Source organism: Scleropages formosus, chromosome 4 (assembly GCF_900964775.1).
Source record: "Scleropages formosus chromosome 4, fSclFor1.1, whole genome shotgun sequence".
Classification (NCBI taxonomy): domain Eukaryota; kingdom Metazoa; phylum Chordata; class Actinopteri; order Osteoglossiformes; family Osteoglossidae; genus Scleropages; species Scleropages formosus.
In genome coordinates this window covers 14805341-14821750 of record NC_041809.1, presented here as the reverse complement: position 1 = coordinate 14821750, position 16410 = coordinate 14805341, and the positions used below count along the sequence as shown (strand labels likewise).

At 40.6% G+C, this 16410-nt stretch overlaps 1 protein-coding gene across 6 annotated transcripts in view; it reads left to right on the top strand.

Annotated features, from left to right (window-relative positions):
• specc1 (sperm antigen with calponin homology and coiled-coil domains 1) overlaps positions 1 to 16410 on the top strand; it is a 127219-nt gene that overhangs the window by 73127 nt on the left and 37682 nt on the right. For 5 of the 6 annotated variants that reach the window (XM_018755466.2, XM_018755467.2, XM_018755469.2 and 2 more), the window contains 8 exons: positions 2629 to 2836; positions 3400 to 3473; positions 3726 to 3901; positions 9057 to 9202; positions 9863 to 9963; positions 10594 to 10666; positions 12334 to 12478; positions 13490 to 13592. In XM_018755466.2, the coding sequence (XP_018610982.2) occupies positions 2629 to 2836; positions 3400 to 3473; positions 3726 to 3901; positions 9057 to 9202; positions 9863 to 9963; positions 10594 to 10666; positions 12334 to 12478; positions 13490 to 13592 (1026 nt within the window). Of the gene's footprint in view, positions 1 to 2628; positions 2837 to 3399; positions 3474 to 3725; positions 3902 to 5875; positions 5978 to 9056; positions 9203 to 9862; positions 9964 to 10593; positions 10667 to 12333; positions 12479 to 13489; positions 13593 to 16410 lie in introns of those variants that run through there. The other variant, XM_029251174.1, reaches the window with a different exon arrangement.

The window sequence follows — 16410 nt, the reverse complement described above, 5'->3', positions numbered from 1 at the left end:
GAGTCAGTTGGGGAGATCTATCTCAAAAGTAGGTGAATGGGCCAGCAATCCCACCCAGGGATGTGGTTTATCCTGCAGAAATACTTTGAGAAAGGTGTTTCCTTCAGAGCCTCAGCCCCAATTTCTTCTTCATTAGAATGTTTAGATGCATCTCTGATGACCTTCTTGGATTGTGTACTCTGTATCATGTTTTCTCTGTGGGCTCCATTTTAGTTCTCTTCCCTTTGTGAAAATGTGTTGAGGGAAAAAACTGGATAATCCCTGTTATCCATGGAGTGAGGCATGGTGAATTCTGTTAACTGTATAACTGAAAACCGAGGGGGGTATAAAAAGTGTGGTCCTCTGCAGTGGTGCCAAAATTTGAGCAAGCTTCAGAGTTCTCATCAGAGAATAATGGCACTTGCCAGGAAAAAAGGAAGAGCTGATGGTGCTAGAACTGTGTTCATAAGCAATGTACACTCATGAAGCACTTTATTAGGAACACTGTATTAATACTGGGTAGGGCCTCCCTTTGTTCCTAAAACTGCCTAGTTTTTTGTGGCATCAATTCCACAAGATGTTGGAAACATTCCTTTGATATTCTGGTCCATGTTGACATGATTACATCATGCAATTTCTATAGATTTTTCAGCTGCACATTCATGCTGCGAATCTCCCGTTGTGTCACATCCCAAAGGTGTTCTATTGGATTCAGATCCGGTGACTGGGAAGGCCACTGAAGAGCACTGAACTCATTGTCATGTTCATGAAACCAGTTTGAGGCGACTTTTTCTTTGTGACATGGTGCATTATCATGCTGGAAGTAGCCATTAGAAGATGGGTAAATTGTGGCCATAAAGCGATACACATGGTCAGCAACAATACTCTGATAGACTGTGGCATTTAAGTGATGATTGATTGGTATTAATGGGCCCAAAATGTGCCAATAAAACATTCTCCACACCATTACACCACCAACACCAGCCTGGACTGTTGACACAAGGCAGTTTGGGTCCATGGATTCATGTTGTTGATGCCCAATTCTGACCCTACCATCCGTGTGTATCAGCAGAAATCAAGATTCATCAGACCATGCTACGTTTTTCCATTCTTCAGCTGTCCAGTTTTTGTGTCCTTGTGCCAACTGCGGCCTCAGCTTTCTGTCCTTGGCTGACAGGAGTGGAACCCTATGTGGTCTTCTGCTGTTATAGCCCATCCGTCTCAAGGTTCAATGTGTTGTTGAAATACTTTTCTGTTCACCACAGTTGTAGAGAGTGGTTATCTGAGTTACTGTAGCCTTTCTGTCAAATCAAACTAATCTGGCCATTCTCCTCTGACCTGAACAAGGTGTTTTTGTTTGCAGAACTGCTGCTCATTGGATGTTTTTTTTTTTTTTTTTTGCACCATTCTGGGTAAACTGTGGAGACTATTGCGGGTTAAAATCCCAGGAGATCAGCAATTACACAAATACTCAAACCAGCCAATCTGGCATCAACAATCATACCACAGTGAAAATCACTGAGATCACATTTTTTCCCCATTCTGGTGCTTAATGTAAACATTAACTGAAGATCCTTACCTGTATCTGCATGATTTTATGTATTGCACTGCTGCTACATGCTTGGCTGATTAGATGAGGTGTCCCTTTTCTCAATTAGTGTACAACTTGCTGATGTGCTCTCAGTGACGTTGTCATGGTGTCACAACGGAAGGAAGCCGTCGGACTCAAGTGCAGAGCGCCAAGGGTCAAAAGGGGAATCCAAAAACCGTGGTCACAAGACAATCTAAGGGTAGCTGATGCACAAATGTTACCAGAGGGACAATCCGAGAGCCGTAATCCGTGAGACAAGCAGGAGTTTGTGGAAACTGTGAGGTCCAGAGAGAGAAGGGAAGGAGACGGGAGAACAGGGTTGAGGACTGGTGGAACAGGAAAGGTAAGGATTCAAGTAGCACACTAGAGCAATGATCAAGGCTGAACAAGGTTCTGCATTTGAGTGTACTTCGGACCGCCCTTTAATGCGGTCGTTCCCTGATCCACCGCAGGTGATCCTCGTTGCGCCGAGGAGGGCGTGACAGACATCAAGACATTGAAATTATGAATAAATTTATATATAAACTAAAGGCACAGTATTACTGCAGTTTTATGGTTTTTAATTGAAGCGCTGCACTTTGAGCACATGGCAGATAGCAAAAGAGGTTTCCCACTGCTCCCCATGAAAAGTAACTGAATGCCATAGGTTCTGGAGCAGGGGAGAACCTGGTATAATGGGTAAATTCAGTTTTCCGTCAGACAGACTGGATGTCCTGGAAGGGCCAGCATAGCTAGTGAGTACTGGGACAACCAGATACCTAGCATCTGTGTGACAGCCATGATTTCTCTGGCATGGATAGAGTGGGCTTCTACTGTTACACATTCTAACACATCCATATTCCTTTCTGGGACACAACAGAGGCTGTATTGAGAAGGAACCTTTTAATACTAAAAAGCTTTAATACATATTGTAATTTGTAAACTGATCAGTCAGCTGTAAGTGTCTACATATGTATACACAGAGTTCTGTGTGTTTAATTAATGGGGTGAAGCAGATTGTCATAGCTGGGATCCACATGTGTCCATGAAGTGCATATGTGTTTGTCTGTGTCTCACAGGCTGAGGCAGAGTGTCAGCAGCTACAGGAGAAGTGCACCAAGCAAGAGCTAGAGCAAAGTGCTGCAGTTCTCTCTCTGGAGGAAAAAAATCGAGAGAATGAAGCACACATCAAGGACCTGAAGGAGACCATCTTTGAGCTTGAGGACCAGGTGGAGCAGCACAGGGCTATACAACTACACACTAACCAGTCCATCCTGGACCTAGAAAGTACGCCTCCTACTCTGATGTCTTCCTGATTTCTTTGGCAAGTGAGATGCCATGACAAATGATTCTCTGCCGTCCTGTTTGACCAACGTTTAACTCTGTTTTATAAGGACTTCATCATTCATTCTTTCTACAGTAACTGTATCACTGAGTCCGTTTTAGTTAGTTACTTGAATCCATCAGAATCATTTGTTTTATAAGAGACCTTAATATAATATCTTATATGAGAGGAAACCTTTTAAAAATGAACTGTTCTTGGGCAAATTTTGGCAAATGCAAATATTATTAGATGTTTTTTTGTTTACACCACAGTTATTAATGGTAGATATAGAGAAACACCAGCCACAGAGAGTGTCTGACAGATTCAATTGCAGTTTTATCAAGATTTGTACCATCGTGTTCTGTTGAAGCCCTCAGTCTGCTTTAGTAGTCAGCCTGACCAGAGAAATTAGCATCACTGTTCATAAAATAAACCATTAGTGGTTGTAGATGCCTGTTAAGGGTCCTATAAGCCCCAACAGGCACTTCGCTGTTACTGCATGAATCTATGACAGACTGTGTTGCAGGTCAAGTGAAGAAGCTGGAAGAGCAGAAATTCGAGGTGGAGAAGCAACTAAAGACTCTGAGCAAACAGATGAAGGTGGTCTTCTTTAATTTTTCAGTGCCACACTGCATATGCATTTATTATTGTTACTTAGCCAAAACTTTTATGTTCATTATCTTGCAATTTTCACAATTTTTAAATGGAAAATTTACTATTAATGTGTCCTAAAATAATGTGTGGAACAGTAAGTTTGGGAGCTTTCACATATTATTAGATTCATTTTGGCTTCTTTTTGATGATGTGAAAAAGTCCATACAGTAATTTATGAGACGATCCACATGTCATCAGGAAGAGACAGAGGAGTGGCGACGCTTCCAGGCCGACCTGCAGACAGCCGTGGTGGTAGCCAATGACATCAAGGTGGAAGCTCAACAGGAGCTGCGCACTCTACGCAGACGGCTACAGGAGGAGCAGGAGCGGAATACAAGACTAGAGGGGGAGCTGGAGCAGCTACAGGGCACCAGGTGCGTCAGCAGGGTGGCAATAGAGCCCAGAGTCCTGCCAATACCACTCTACTCCTAACACACCTAGTTCCTTGGAAGGGCAAACTGCTTAATAGGGCTTGCCACATCCCATAGACATGCTCTAGTGTTGCAATTAAAGTTGTTATCATGGAAAGGGTTTTACAAAATCCATAGTTTTTTTTTCTCTGAACAACGATCATTAAACACACACGCCTGAAAGACTGAGTTTGGCAAGTTTTGCTGTCCAGCTGGAACGAAAACTTCTTGAACTTGGCCCTGAAGTTGTGTAGCTGAATACCCCTTTGTATGCCATACAGGTAGAGGCATTAAAATTAATTGAACTTGATGAACATCTGTGACAAGAAAGCTGACTTTATATTTCTCAGCTTGCATTACATGCTGATGAAACAGTGCTTGCTCAATTAAAAAAAAAAAAAAGAATAATTTAAGTATGAAAATTCTTTCATTCAAGTGTTGCCACTGAATCATAAGAATAAACTTGCCACAATTTACAAATCCTGCTAAATGATTCCTATTATTCTCCAGTAACACTTTCTGTTCTTTTCACTCAAGTTTCCCTCTTCCAGATTGTGTTGTCATGCTGTTACTTACAGTCTGACATTGACTTACTGTAAATCAGTCAGGGGGTCAAATGTGTGTACACAAATGTTTGAATGTGTTGATCAAAGCATGTAGCTTTTCACAGGGACAATGAACATGTTGTTCTCTTCAGTCTTCATGTTCCTGTGAGACACAGAAACAGAATTCAGGGAAGTGGTGCTTTGAAGGTATCAGGGACTCTTTTGTGTGATGCCGAGCAAAAGTCACACACTTTACACCAAGTATTCATATTAAACAATGCCTGCACTTTATCTTCATTCTTGTGGCATGGTGACATAGACAAACTACAGCTGGCCACTTCAGAACAGGTTTCTCACCAGTGGTATTGTCATGGGCGACACATCATTGCTGCATCCAGATGTGAGGGTAGGTAGGAATAGCTCCTTTCGGAACAGCTTCCTCAGCTGTGGTAGCTGCAAGAAATGACTGCTCTGGTCAAGCACAAATGCCTCCGGGTGTTTGTGATGTGTGTGCAGTTACTTGTGCTGTCCCAGATGTTCAGAACCATGCTTCCCTTTGTGTGAGGCTGCTGGTTTTGAGACAAGGCATGTGTCTGTTCCATGATGCTATTCATTTTGTTTCTCAGTGGCACTGTGCTTAGCACTAGATACGTGGGATTATAAGGAAGGAGGAGGCAACACATAATATATGCAGTCATTTCTAACATAATAATTAGTGGTCATTGGTCACTAGATCTGAAAAGATAAGCATATATTTTCCCTTGCAACGGATTAGCCAGTGCTCTCCAGCAACAGGAGCACCTGAGATCGATCTGTAAGGATTTCCTCTGTCATGGCATCTCTTTAGAGACAGGTAAGTTTACATGAGATGCACTGATCACTGCCATGCTCAACATATAACTGTAACTGTAGTGCAGTTGTAAGAACATTTGACCATATTTATTTTTAGCATTTTGGTTTCTTATTTGTTGCCTTGCTTTTTGCTTTGTATGATTTCTTATGCTTCTTTTTGTCTGTGGATGCTACTTCGCTGCTGTCCCTTTAATTGGAGTTTGGGGCACTTTCCTTTTTAACATCTGATAATAAGCCGTTCAACAGCGCCACCTCCTGGGTTATGAGGAAGTTCCTTTATTTCCTGTTGTACTAAATTCAAACGGGACATGAGCTGTAGCCTATTGTCTTCTTGAACACATACATTAACATTTAATCATCTATTTAACATAGTTCTTAAGATTTACCTCAAACTGCAGTTTTTTTTTTTAAATTTGGTTCAATCCTAATAATAATAAGAGTGCATGAGTCAAATGATTTGCTTCATTTTTAATACTTTGACTATGGACATTCCCTTGTGTGGTTGCCAATTCATGCATATTCATGTCTTCTTCTTTTCCAGGTCCTTCACTGAATGAAGTTAGTTGTGATGCAAAGACTATGAGCCTTCTCTACTTTATACAATGTCAAGATTTCCACCAGCCAGTATTCTTTGTATAAAATGGACATACCATGTAGAGTCACTGGTATAAATTGCTATACATATATATATATATATATATATATATATATAAGACTTATAGATGTGTGTGTGTGTATAAAACCATTGATACCAAATGCAGCAGCACACAGTGTCTGAACTTTTGCTAATGAGTGCCAAAAGAATCAGTAATATGGTTTCTGAGAGATTACAAATGATCAGTCACACATACAATATCAGGGGGACTTTTGTTACCTCAATTATAAAACAACCATTATTGTGGCTAAGTTTATTATTTACTCTCATTAGGATGAGTTTCAGCTTTGAAGGTCATGCATATTGGAATAGTAGAAAAGGAAGATTATTTCATTAACATTTATTTCTACAAACTTCATTCTCATTGTGAAATATCATTCACCAGTTCCTGGTTTGTCTCAGGTTCTAAGGTTAGGAGCACATTTTCCTTCAGTTTCACAATCCATTAAAAAATCTGTAATTACAATCGACTGACAACTTTTACATTCTTTGTCAGAACTCCTCTAACTGTTATGAGGAGAACCTGCACACAAATTTATGTGTTTGAATAAAGACTGTGGTGTGTACATTACCATCCTCTTATACAGTTACCTGACATTATTTCAAGCCACATGTTTTTTTCCTTCCCGCTACTAAGTTTGGATCATCATATTTCTTTCTATTAATCTTACCCTTCATGCTTAACAGTAAATTACAGTATTTGTGAAATGTACCTTCACGGCAAGATGGCGAAATCCAGAACAGAAAAAACAGCAAGTAGTGTGGGTTGACTGACTTAGTATTAGTAAAATGTGAAGTTCCTTTCATAATTTAACCACAATTATTTGTACATTTATTTGTTATGGTAACCGTGCCTCTTATTTTTAACATACAGCAGATCATGTTCTTTTAATTGTAGAGAACATGTAATTGTGGAATGCTTTGCACACTACCACTTTACTGCTGAGGTAAGGATCATTCAACTAAGTTGTAGCATAAAGACAAGCTACTGCAGATGCATGACTCAGTGGCGCTGCTGAAACCAAAGCTGAAACCAAAGCTTTGAATGAGGTACAGTCTTTTCGAATCAGCCAGGCCACTTTGCTTCTACCACTGCAGTGCTGTGCCACTGGAGAGCTAATGTGATACCAGCAGGAATTCATGTGTCCCTTTAAATCCGTTAGTTAACAGATACAAATGCATTAACCCTCCACTGTCATTATATAAGCATCTATGATCTTGTCTGCTGCAGGACGAGAGACAGTTGGTACATCAATAATTGTAAACAAGTTGGTGATGTTGGGACAGCCAAGAGCATACATGTCTGCCTGACTCTGCCTTTGTTCCCAGAAACACTGTGTGTGACATACACAGTGACAGTGTCCCCTGGGAGAACAGCTGAGACACTGCTGTTTTAGGTTAGCCCTGCAGAGAATGTGAGAGTACTCGCATGCACGTCCGCAGTTCTGCTGTCCAAGATGAGTCACAGGATCTGCCCTGTTCACGGCAGAGTGGCGGAGCCACAGCACCGTGACATCCCTGACAAAGGGACAGAGTGACAGTCGCTGCCTGTATGACTTATTAATCCCTCGGGGAAGGATGGCAGAGGTCTTGTTAAGCACAGACACAGAGTAGAATCAGCCTGTGACCTTTTAAGATCATTAAAAGTGAACCTTAGAGATGCTGATGTATGAATTTGTTATTTGCGTTGTTTTTCTGAGGCTTCAGGTGGAAAAGCTTTTAAATCTGATGCTCTTTGTTTCTAATCAGTGTAAGAATGAAATCTGTCCAACACATTTACTCAGCACCAGGAATCACTGTAATGGTTACTGCCATTGTCTAAATCTCAGGTTTGCAAAAAATTTCTGTGATGTGTTCAGATGTCTATGTGTAAATTATTGAAAACGTGTTGCTGGGTTTAAGCGTTTTATATTGTGCCTAAAAAAGCTTTTGTACTATAAAGTTGTATTCTGAACTTTTATCCTTCACTATCAAGTAACAGGACATTCCACTGTGGCTGTGAGCTCACTGTGCTACACAGCAGCAGTTACTCTACACTGAAAGTGCCAATTAATTTATATATTGTGCAGTTTTTGGAAATATCAAATTATTTTACTCAGAACACCTAAGTGACATGTTCATAATGGATTTTAATATGAAGGTACATACTGCATGTATGCTTGTTCTATTCAATTTGAAGTCAATAAATTAAAAAGAACAATTCCAGTCTATAGTCTGCTCTTTTTTATTTGTTGAGTTGAATCTGAATATTGCTTTTGTGAATGGTGTGGTCATAGTTTGAATTACAGCATTGTGTTGTACTATCAATAACATTGTCACTCTATCAGTTAAACTATTAACCTGAACAATATGGCTAGATTCTCTATTTATGTTGAAAAGTGGAAAATATTTTTTTCAGATAATACAGAACCAATAAATGATGACATACTGTTAAGTCTTCAGTAATTATAAAGAATTTATACTGAGTGAGTTTTGTCATCTTTATGCTTAATGATTTTACAGTTTAGTAGAACAAAATAACCAGGATAGAAATAATATAAATAAAATATAATAGGATATATTTTCTTTTCACTCAGGATTAGGTAAACTCGAGAAACTCCATCATAATGAACAAGGTGCATAAGGGGCTAAACTATGCAGTATTTCCTGTTTTCACTGAGTGCATGTTTTACACATGGCATATGTTAAAGTTAGGATAAAACATTGCTGGCATGTTCGATGTATATCTCAGTGTAAAAGCAGTTGTTTCACAGATAATATCGTCACCTACTAACGAGTGTATAGCTGTGGTCTTGTGTCACTTAGCTCCTGTGCTCCTGCATTTCATCTGTGTAGCTGTGCCTGATCTGTTATAAACTCAGAATTTCCATGTAAATGAGGGAGTAACTGTGTTACTTGTCATTGAGTAAATGGCAGTTTTACTATGTAAATATGTGAGAATCTGAGTTCTTGCTCCACTGATTGAATGACTTATACTGCAAGGTAAATCCATGGCTGTCTCTATTCCTTTGTACATAAACAATACGCCTGTGCCACTGAAAGAACAGTTGCGGTCCCTGTGTTGCAGGTCAAAGGGTGAGGATGCTGATTTTTCAGACACAGACGGCAGTCCTCGCTGGTGCGGGATCTCTATGAGTCAGGCAGCACCGACCGTCTCTGAGCCTGGAGCCACCGTCAAGTCCCTCATCAAGTCCTTTGACTCAGCGGTGCAAAGTGAGCACTTTCAGCTGTCTGCATTTGACATAGCTTTCATCACAAAATCACCTCATGGAGGAGGAGATTTGATCACTTTGACTCTTGGGTGATGTGAAAAAACTCTTTTGCAGGTCAGTAGGTTGGAATTTGAAATGACAGAAAGGATCAGGAAAAATGTTGCAGTAAATTGCAGAAGCTCTTCTTTAATAAGTGTGATGAGAAGAGTGATGATTTATGTGGCCATTCATCAGCCTGCTTTCTACAATAAGAGCAGCTTGCACTGCCATAAGTGAGGTCAAAGCAATACACAGCCCTTGGGGCCTTTCCAGGCGGCCACCAGTAGGTCTGTCCTGAGAGCAATTTGACTGAGCTTAGCATCTGCAGCTGTTTGGTCACAATCAACCATTACAGCATTATGGTGGTTCAGACTCATGTCAGCAGGTACAGTCATGAAAACAAATTGTTACCCTTAACCAAGAGGAGACCTGCAATGTTACCCTTAAAGAAAGTCATTAGCCTGAACTGCTCCAGTAATACATCAGCTACAGAACTATATGTGTAATATTAGCAGGGAAATGTTTTCATTGCTAAAAGTAATGATATGAAGTGTGTACTGTAGGTAGACCAGGATACAACTGGTGCACAGTATAACTGCTGCTCTTGTGCTGGTCCCTTTAGGTGGACTTGGGCATGCACATGCAATGCACTCCTCATCCAGAAGCCCTCTCAGTGGGATACCTGTGCGCTCTGCCCCTGCAGCTGCTGTTTCCCCAATCCAGGTAGGCTGTGTCTGAAATATTTGCTGTACAGCACGTGACTGTGCTGTGTAACATTTACATAACACATATCCATTTTGTAGATGCTTTTTTCCGGAGCAACATACCCCTCAACAGAAAGCTTATATACACGATTATTGAAACACATATTGTTTGAGTGATACCACCGTTGTCATAGTGCATAATAGTAGCTATTTATAGAAGTGGCATACTCATAGGAATATGTGTAGATACAAAAAGTGGGTCCAAAAGAGACAAGATTTGAGACCCTTCTTGAATACTGGAGAGGATTCAGTAATTCTGAGCGACAGAAGAAGTTCATTCTACTACAGTGGGCGAAAGGCAGAGAACCAATGTGCTTTAGATTTTGGGACCTTTATGAGGGGGATGAGCAGGTGGCCAGACATGGAGCAGCATAGCGTTCTTGCTGGGGAGCAGGGATAGATCACGTTCTGAAGGTATCAGGGTGATTGACAATTAACTATCTCGTAGGCCAAAACTAGAGTAAACGGCAATACTGTAAGTATGGCATTTCTAGAACGAAGCAGATTAAGGGCCATAGTTTTGTTATCTGGTTTCTCATTACTCCATGTCCCATAATATCTGTGAAACACACTGGTTTTATTTCCACAGAGACATTCCTCTATCAAGCCTCTCTCAAAAATGCTAGAGAAAAGAATCAACCTTGGAGACTTCTCTCATCCTGGTATGTACTTCCAGCTTAACAGAGTACAATGAATTGGTTTTTTGTTACCCATTTGAAGGATATATGCAGTATATGCTCATATGATGCAAATGTATGGATGGCATATGTTAATATAGGCAGTCCCTGAATTATGAATTAGTTCTGTGTCCTCAGTCTGTCTTTAAGTCGGATTTTGACGTAAGTCAGAACAGTTAGGTATGGTGGGTATCTAACGTCAGTTTATCAAATGTTTGTCTTAGTATATCGTATACCTTTGTATGCATAAAAACCATTAAAGAAACACTTCCGGATACACTAAAACATCTTTAATATAACAATACAGTAATAATAATAATAATAATAATAAATGTCACTACAGTATTTATAATATCGAGATACATAGAAAGAGAGAATAATAAATGTTACTACTCTGTCATAACGAACAGAGGACACGGAGGAGGCTGGACCCAAGTGCAGGATCGTTTATTCAGAATCAAAGGTCAGGGACGGGCAAATGGTTGGTCGGTCGATCAGTGAACTGAATAGGGGCAAAGATCCGAAATCATGGTCGAGGGACAAGGAGGGTGGTCGTTATCTAAGAGACGTGGAAAAGGACTGGGGAACAATGAGGGACAGGACTTAAAAGAGCAGAGCAAGGGAGGTTTGAGAGCATGGGGTCTGTTGTCTGGAGTGAGATTCCATAACCTGAGAAGTGTCTTTTGTAGCTGAGCGCTCTCTCAGAGAGAGAGAGAGAGAGAAAGAGAGAGAGAGTGTGCATGTGCAAAATATTAATCAAACTTTAAAATTTGCTTTTCCATTGTTAGTTGCCATTTCACCTTTCACTATATTATTTACCCTTTAGTTGTAGTCATGATCATTTTCTTTTTCTTGGATGCATTTCTATCACTTGCATCACATTTACGCTTTAGTGCCATGGTTAGGAGGGTAAAAACAAAAAAATTAAAGCCAAATACACTAACAGGAGACACTGTTAACAGGAAAAGATGGAAGTCTGTCCTACCTAGGGCTCATACTCACGCGCCGCGCCCACAAGCCAACAAACCGAGTATTCAGTGGGAAAAAGAGCTCAGTCCTGTTGCCCTCACCCACAGGTGATGGAGGTAGAATAGCATTATATATGTAGTCTATATAGAATAAGAGCCCACCTACATTATACATTGTTAGAGTCTTTAACACAACTTGGAAGCTCTACTAAAGGATTCTTACATTCATTAACAAAATTTTTTCTACATCATTTTCTCTTCCACCTCCCTCATTGGTGCCAAAATCCCACAACAAACATGGACAGTGCATAGCTCCTTTAGAAGGAGCAAGATTATTGCATGAAAAGGTTCCTCGCCACAAAGAAGTGAAATTTCACTATACACAGAGAGTTTGCATGTTCTTTCCACTGCTACATTGGCATTAGTGCAGGGGTCCTAATTTAAATGTTTTGGGTTTTAAAGTGGTGTCTGCAGGCAGTCCCTTGTGTTTACTATTGCTATATCCCTCCTTGAAATAAGCCATTAAAACATTGTTCTTGTAGTAACTGGAGCAAATATGGGTATGTATAACATGTAGAATTCTCTAAAATCATTTTTATCTTGCTTACAGTTTTTGTAGAGTTTATTGCTGGAAGGTGGCATGTCCTGTAAGACAGACTAACTCTGCCCTTGCCATATTTCCAGACAAGCTGTTGAGCCCGGGCGATGACCTAAAACCCAGCAGTCTCATGAGGAAGAGCCCATCCTTAGAATCCGTCATCAAGTCCCCAGGGAACCCAACAAGCCGTACATCCTCCTTCAGCTACCCAAAGGCAAACAGCAAGCTAAGGTGAGCTTCTCTTTTGTGCGCAGCAACACACAAACATTGTGCAACCTTATGTTCACTCCAGCTGCAATTCTGTAAATTTATTAAACACAACAATGCTGTCGGGGGTAGCTCCCCAAAAAATCAGTTGTTTTCTGGATTTTCCTTAAAAACTGTCTATGCTAGTGAAATACATGCATATCATATACATTCATACATATTACACAGATCAATGAAGCGTCAGTGGTCTGTTGTATGGAAACGGTCTGGCAGGTATGATGGACACTAAAATCAACATGTTTACTGTCTGGAGAACTGAACACATGTCATTCCTCCCAGTAGTTAGCACAACCTAATCAGCTTGCTGTTGTCTGTGAAAAGTCTATGTCAGCTGTTCCCTCATGTGTTTTCTGCACACCTTACAACAATAGCAAGAGTATTGTAAAAAATGTCTATGAGCTCATACAATGGTAATGTGAAGACGTGATTACAATTTTTTTTTTCATAGTATCTTAACATCTAAAGCAAAAGCAGTGTATGTCACCCACTTTGGGATAAAGGACAAAAGTGTGACTTTAATTCAAAGCACCCTTGTGTTTGTTCATTCATTTAACATTGTTCATTGTTCAGCTCTGCATAAAAAAGGTTTTTTAACAGCACGTTGTTTTTAGTATGTTTTATCTGCCTTTGAGATATTGTGCCTTAATTTGGCCATGTTTTTTTATGAAGCCAACAATTCTATAAATTAATACTGTTTTTCTCTTCACAAAATCAGTGTCTTAAACAGATGAAAAAGACCAGTCACACATGTAATGAGTGTTTATCAAATCAGTGGCACCATCCAAAATGTCTCTTATCTTCCCATGATCTCGCAGTGCTTTTGATTAAATTACATGCTGTCTGTGGCAGAAATAGCTTTGGGATGAGACCCAGAAGAATGTGGAAATGTGCACATAAAAAGGAGAGAATGTGTGTTTGTTGCAGTGAATCACATTCCAAATGGTGTGTCCAGACAGTGCTTTGTCCTGCTTTCAGTGTGGAAAGAAAAGACCCCTTGGCTGCACTGGCCAGAGAGTATGGAGGATCTAAGAGGAACGCACTTCTGAAGTGGTGCCAGAGGAAAACAGAAGGCTATCCGGTAAGAGGCAGGGGATCTTGATCAACTTAAGAGTCTTTTTCCCTAATATTGTCCGTGGGATTGTGACACAGGGTGGAGAACAGGGGGCGGGTTTGCAGAGCTGCAACTCCCACCCCATTAGCACAAGGAACCATGTTGTGCAAAGTGGAGACAAAGATGGAAACAAGTAGAGCGCTTCAGCAAAAGAGAGACAGGGTTCCTTCATGTGCCCTTTGCTGTGAGGGGATGCAGTTAGCTGCAGCCAGACAGCCCGTGAGCAAGGGTGTGAACAGCTGGAGCACAGATGAGAGTACAATACAATAATCTAAATTGCTTCCTTTAATGAGACACATACTCAAATCCTCAAAGTTTGTCCAGGTCTTCAACCACATTAGAGTTAAACCACTTGCAGTTGTCTAGCTCTTACATTTACATTTATTCATTTAGCAGACACTTTTCTCCAAAGTGACATACATCTCAGAGAAAATACAATTTGTGCATTACATTAGGAGAAAGAGTGACATAGTTGCAGATAGGTGATTTTTAAGTAAATCTAGTCTGTTTCTTTCCACTTTTTTGCACTAATATCCATCGCATGAGTAGGTGCACAAAACACAGGATAGACTAACCCTGATCACCATCCTACATTTTTTTAAAGGTACACAAACATTTACATACAATACAGGAGTAGCAGCTGTGAAAATGCTTGTCTGGGTATGATCTTAAAGTCATGGTGCATGAACATTTACATCATACATGAGCTTGAGAGATCATGGGCGAAGTGAATCCGGAAAAGGTGAGTTTTCAGACCCTTCTTGAATGTAGACAGAGTTTCTGCAGTTCTGAGTGAGAGGGGAAGGTCATTCCACCATAACAGAGCCGGAACTGAGAACCTCCACACTTTACCTTTCGTGCGCTGCACCACCCGTTCTTTAAGGCAGTTTCTTAATAGGCCCTCTAAGATGAGAATTTGTGCACTTACATTTACATTTATTCATTTAGCAGATGATTCTCTCCAAAGTAATGTACAATTGTGTGTGAGTGACAGAGAGAGTATGTTCAACTGATGTATGGATGAGTGACTCATTGTATGTAGTGTATCTAGCATTGTAAGTCACCTTGGTGAATAAGGTGTGTGGGCTGATAACACTAGATTTCCATTGAAAGTCGCTTTGGAGAAAAGCATCTGCTAAATAAATAAATGTAAATTTTACATTTGCATTTACATTTTAAATTTAAAATGTAAAATGTAAATGTACAATTCAGAGTAAACAAGTGTATTTCAGTAAGAGACAGAGAAATACAGATGCAGACAGAGTTCTTCAAGTACAGTAAATTGCTCCATTACTACCATTGTAATTACACTGCAGGCATGTATTACTTGAGTAGTCGCATTTAGAATTGATAAGGAGTAAATTTTTTTTTTAATAGTGTCACATGGAACAGAGAATGTGGAGACAGCTGGACACAAGTGCAGGATCGTTTGTCAGGAACTGAGGGGTCAGGCGAGTTCTTGTTGTCGGAGACGGGTGAAGAGTCGGTCGATCATCGGTCAGAGTGGGAGTGAGGATCCGTGGACCTAGTCAGGAGATGAGGCGAATGGTCAGAAGCGGGGAACAGAGAACTGGGACTAGGAATGAAGGAGGTCAGGACATGAGCGCAAAGGGAGCAGTTGTCTCAGTGAGATTCTGCGAGTGCAAAGGAGCTAAGGAGGGTCTTTTAAAGTCGAGTGCGCTAATTGTCATCAGGCGCTTGATCAGCGTCAGGTGCTCTCGATTGCGTTGCAGGTTTGGATGTGACAAACAGGTAATGTAGAGTGTAATTTATAGAGCAGATCAGGAGACAAGTTGGTTAGAATGAGATGTGCTTTAAGACCTTTCTTGAATATTAAGAGAGATTCAACAGTTCTGAGAAAAAGGGGCAGCTCATTTTACTAAATTGAAGCCAAAACCAAGAACCTTTGGACTTTTGACCTTTCAGACATGGAAGCACCAAGTGTCTAACAAAAAGTGGATGACCATAGCTGTTTGGCTCAGGCATAGCAGGTCATCGAGTCCTTTAGGGATTGAGGAGGAAATCCGTTGAAGGTCTTATAGGCCATAACCAGAGTCTTGAACTTGATACAGATGGATACAGGAAGAGAGTGAAGAGAGACCAGGAGGGAAGATACATGAGAATGCTTTGATGGGTCAAACATAACTCATGCAGCAGCATTCTCATGCAGCTAGAGAGGCTTGATGGAGAAGATAGCCAGAAGAACCGACAAAAAGGAGTTACAGTAGTCCAGCCAGGGTGTCACCATGACCTAGACTGGAGTGTGAATGATGTGTAGTGAGAAAAGGGTGGAGTCCACAAATTGTATGCAGAAAATATCTACAGGACTGGGTAGCTGGGTAGCAGCAAATGGCATAGTGGGTTGCGCTGTTGCTTTTGGAGCCAAAGGTTGCAGGTTTGAATCCCATCTCTAGCTGTAGTACCCTTGAGCAAGGTACTTACCCTAATCTGTTCCAGAAGAATTACCAAGATGTAAAAATGGACAAATAGTTGTAAGTAGCTTAACATTGCAAGTTTCTTTGGAGAAAATCATCAGGTAAATATAAATACTTTGATCTGTTCAGAGATTTGAGTCCATCATTATTCTTAGGCAGTTGACCAATGAAGCGGATGACGTGACTAAATTGTCCGGATTGAGAGAGAGTGCCCAACAGGTAGACAAACCTGCTGGAAGGTGAAGCATCTCAGTCTTGTAGAGGATGAGTTGTAGATGGTGATCAGTCATCCAAACAAAGATGTCCCAGAGGAAAGCTGTGATACAAGAGGATACATCTATTACAGCTGC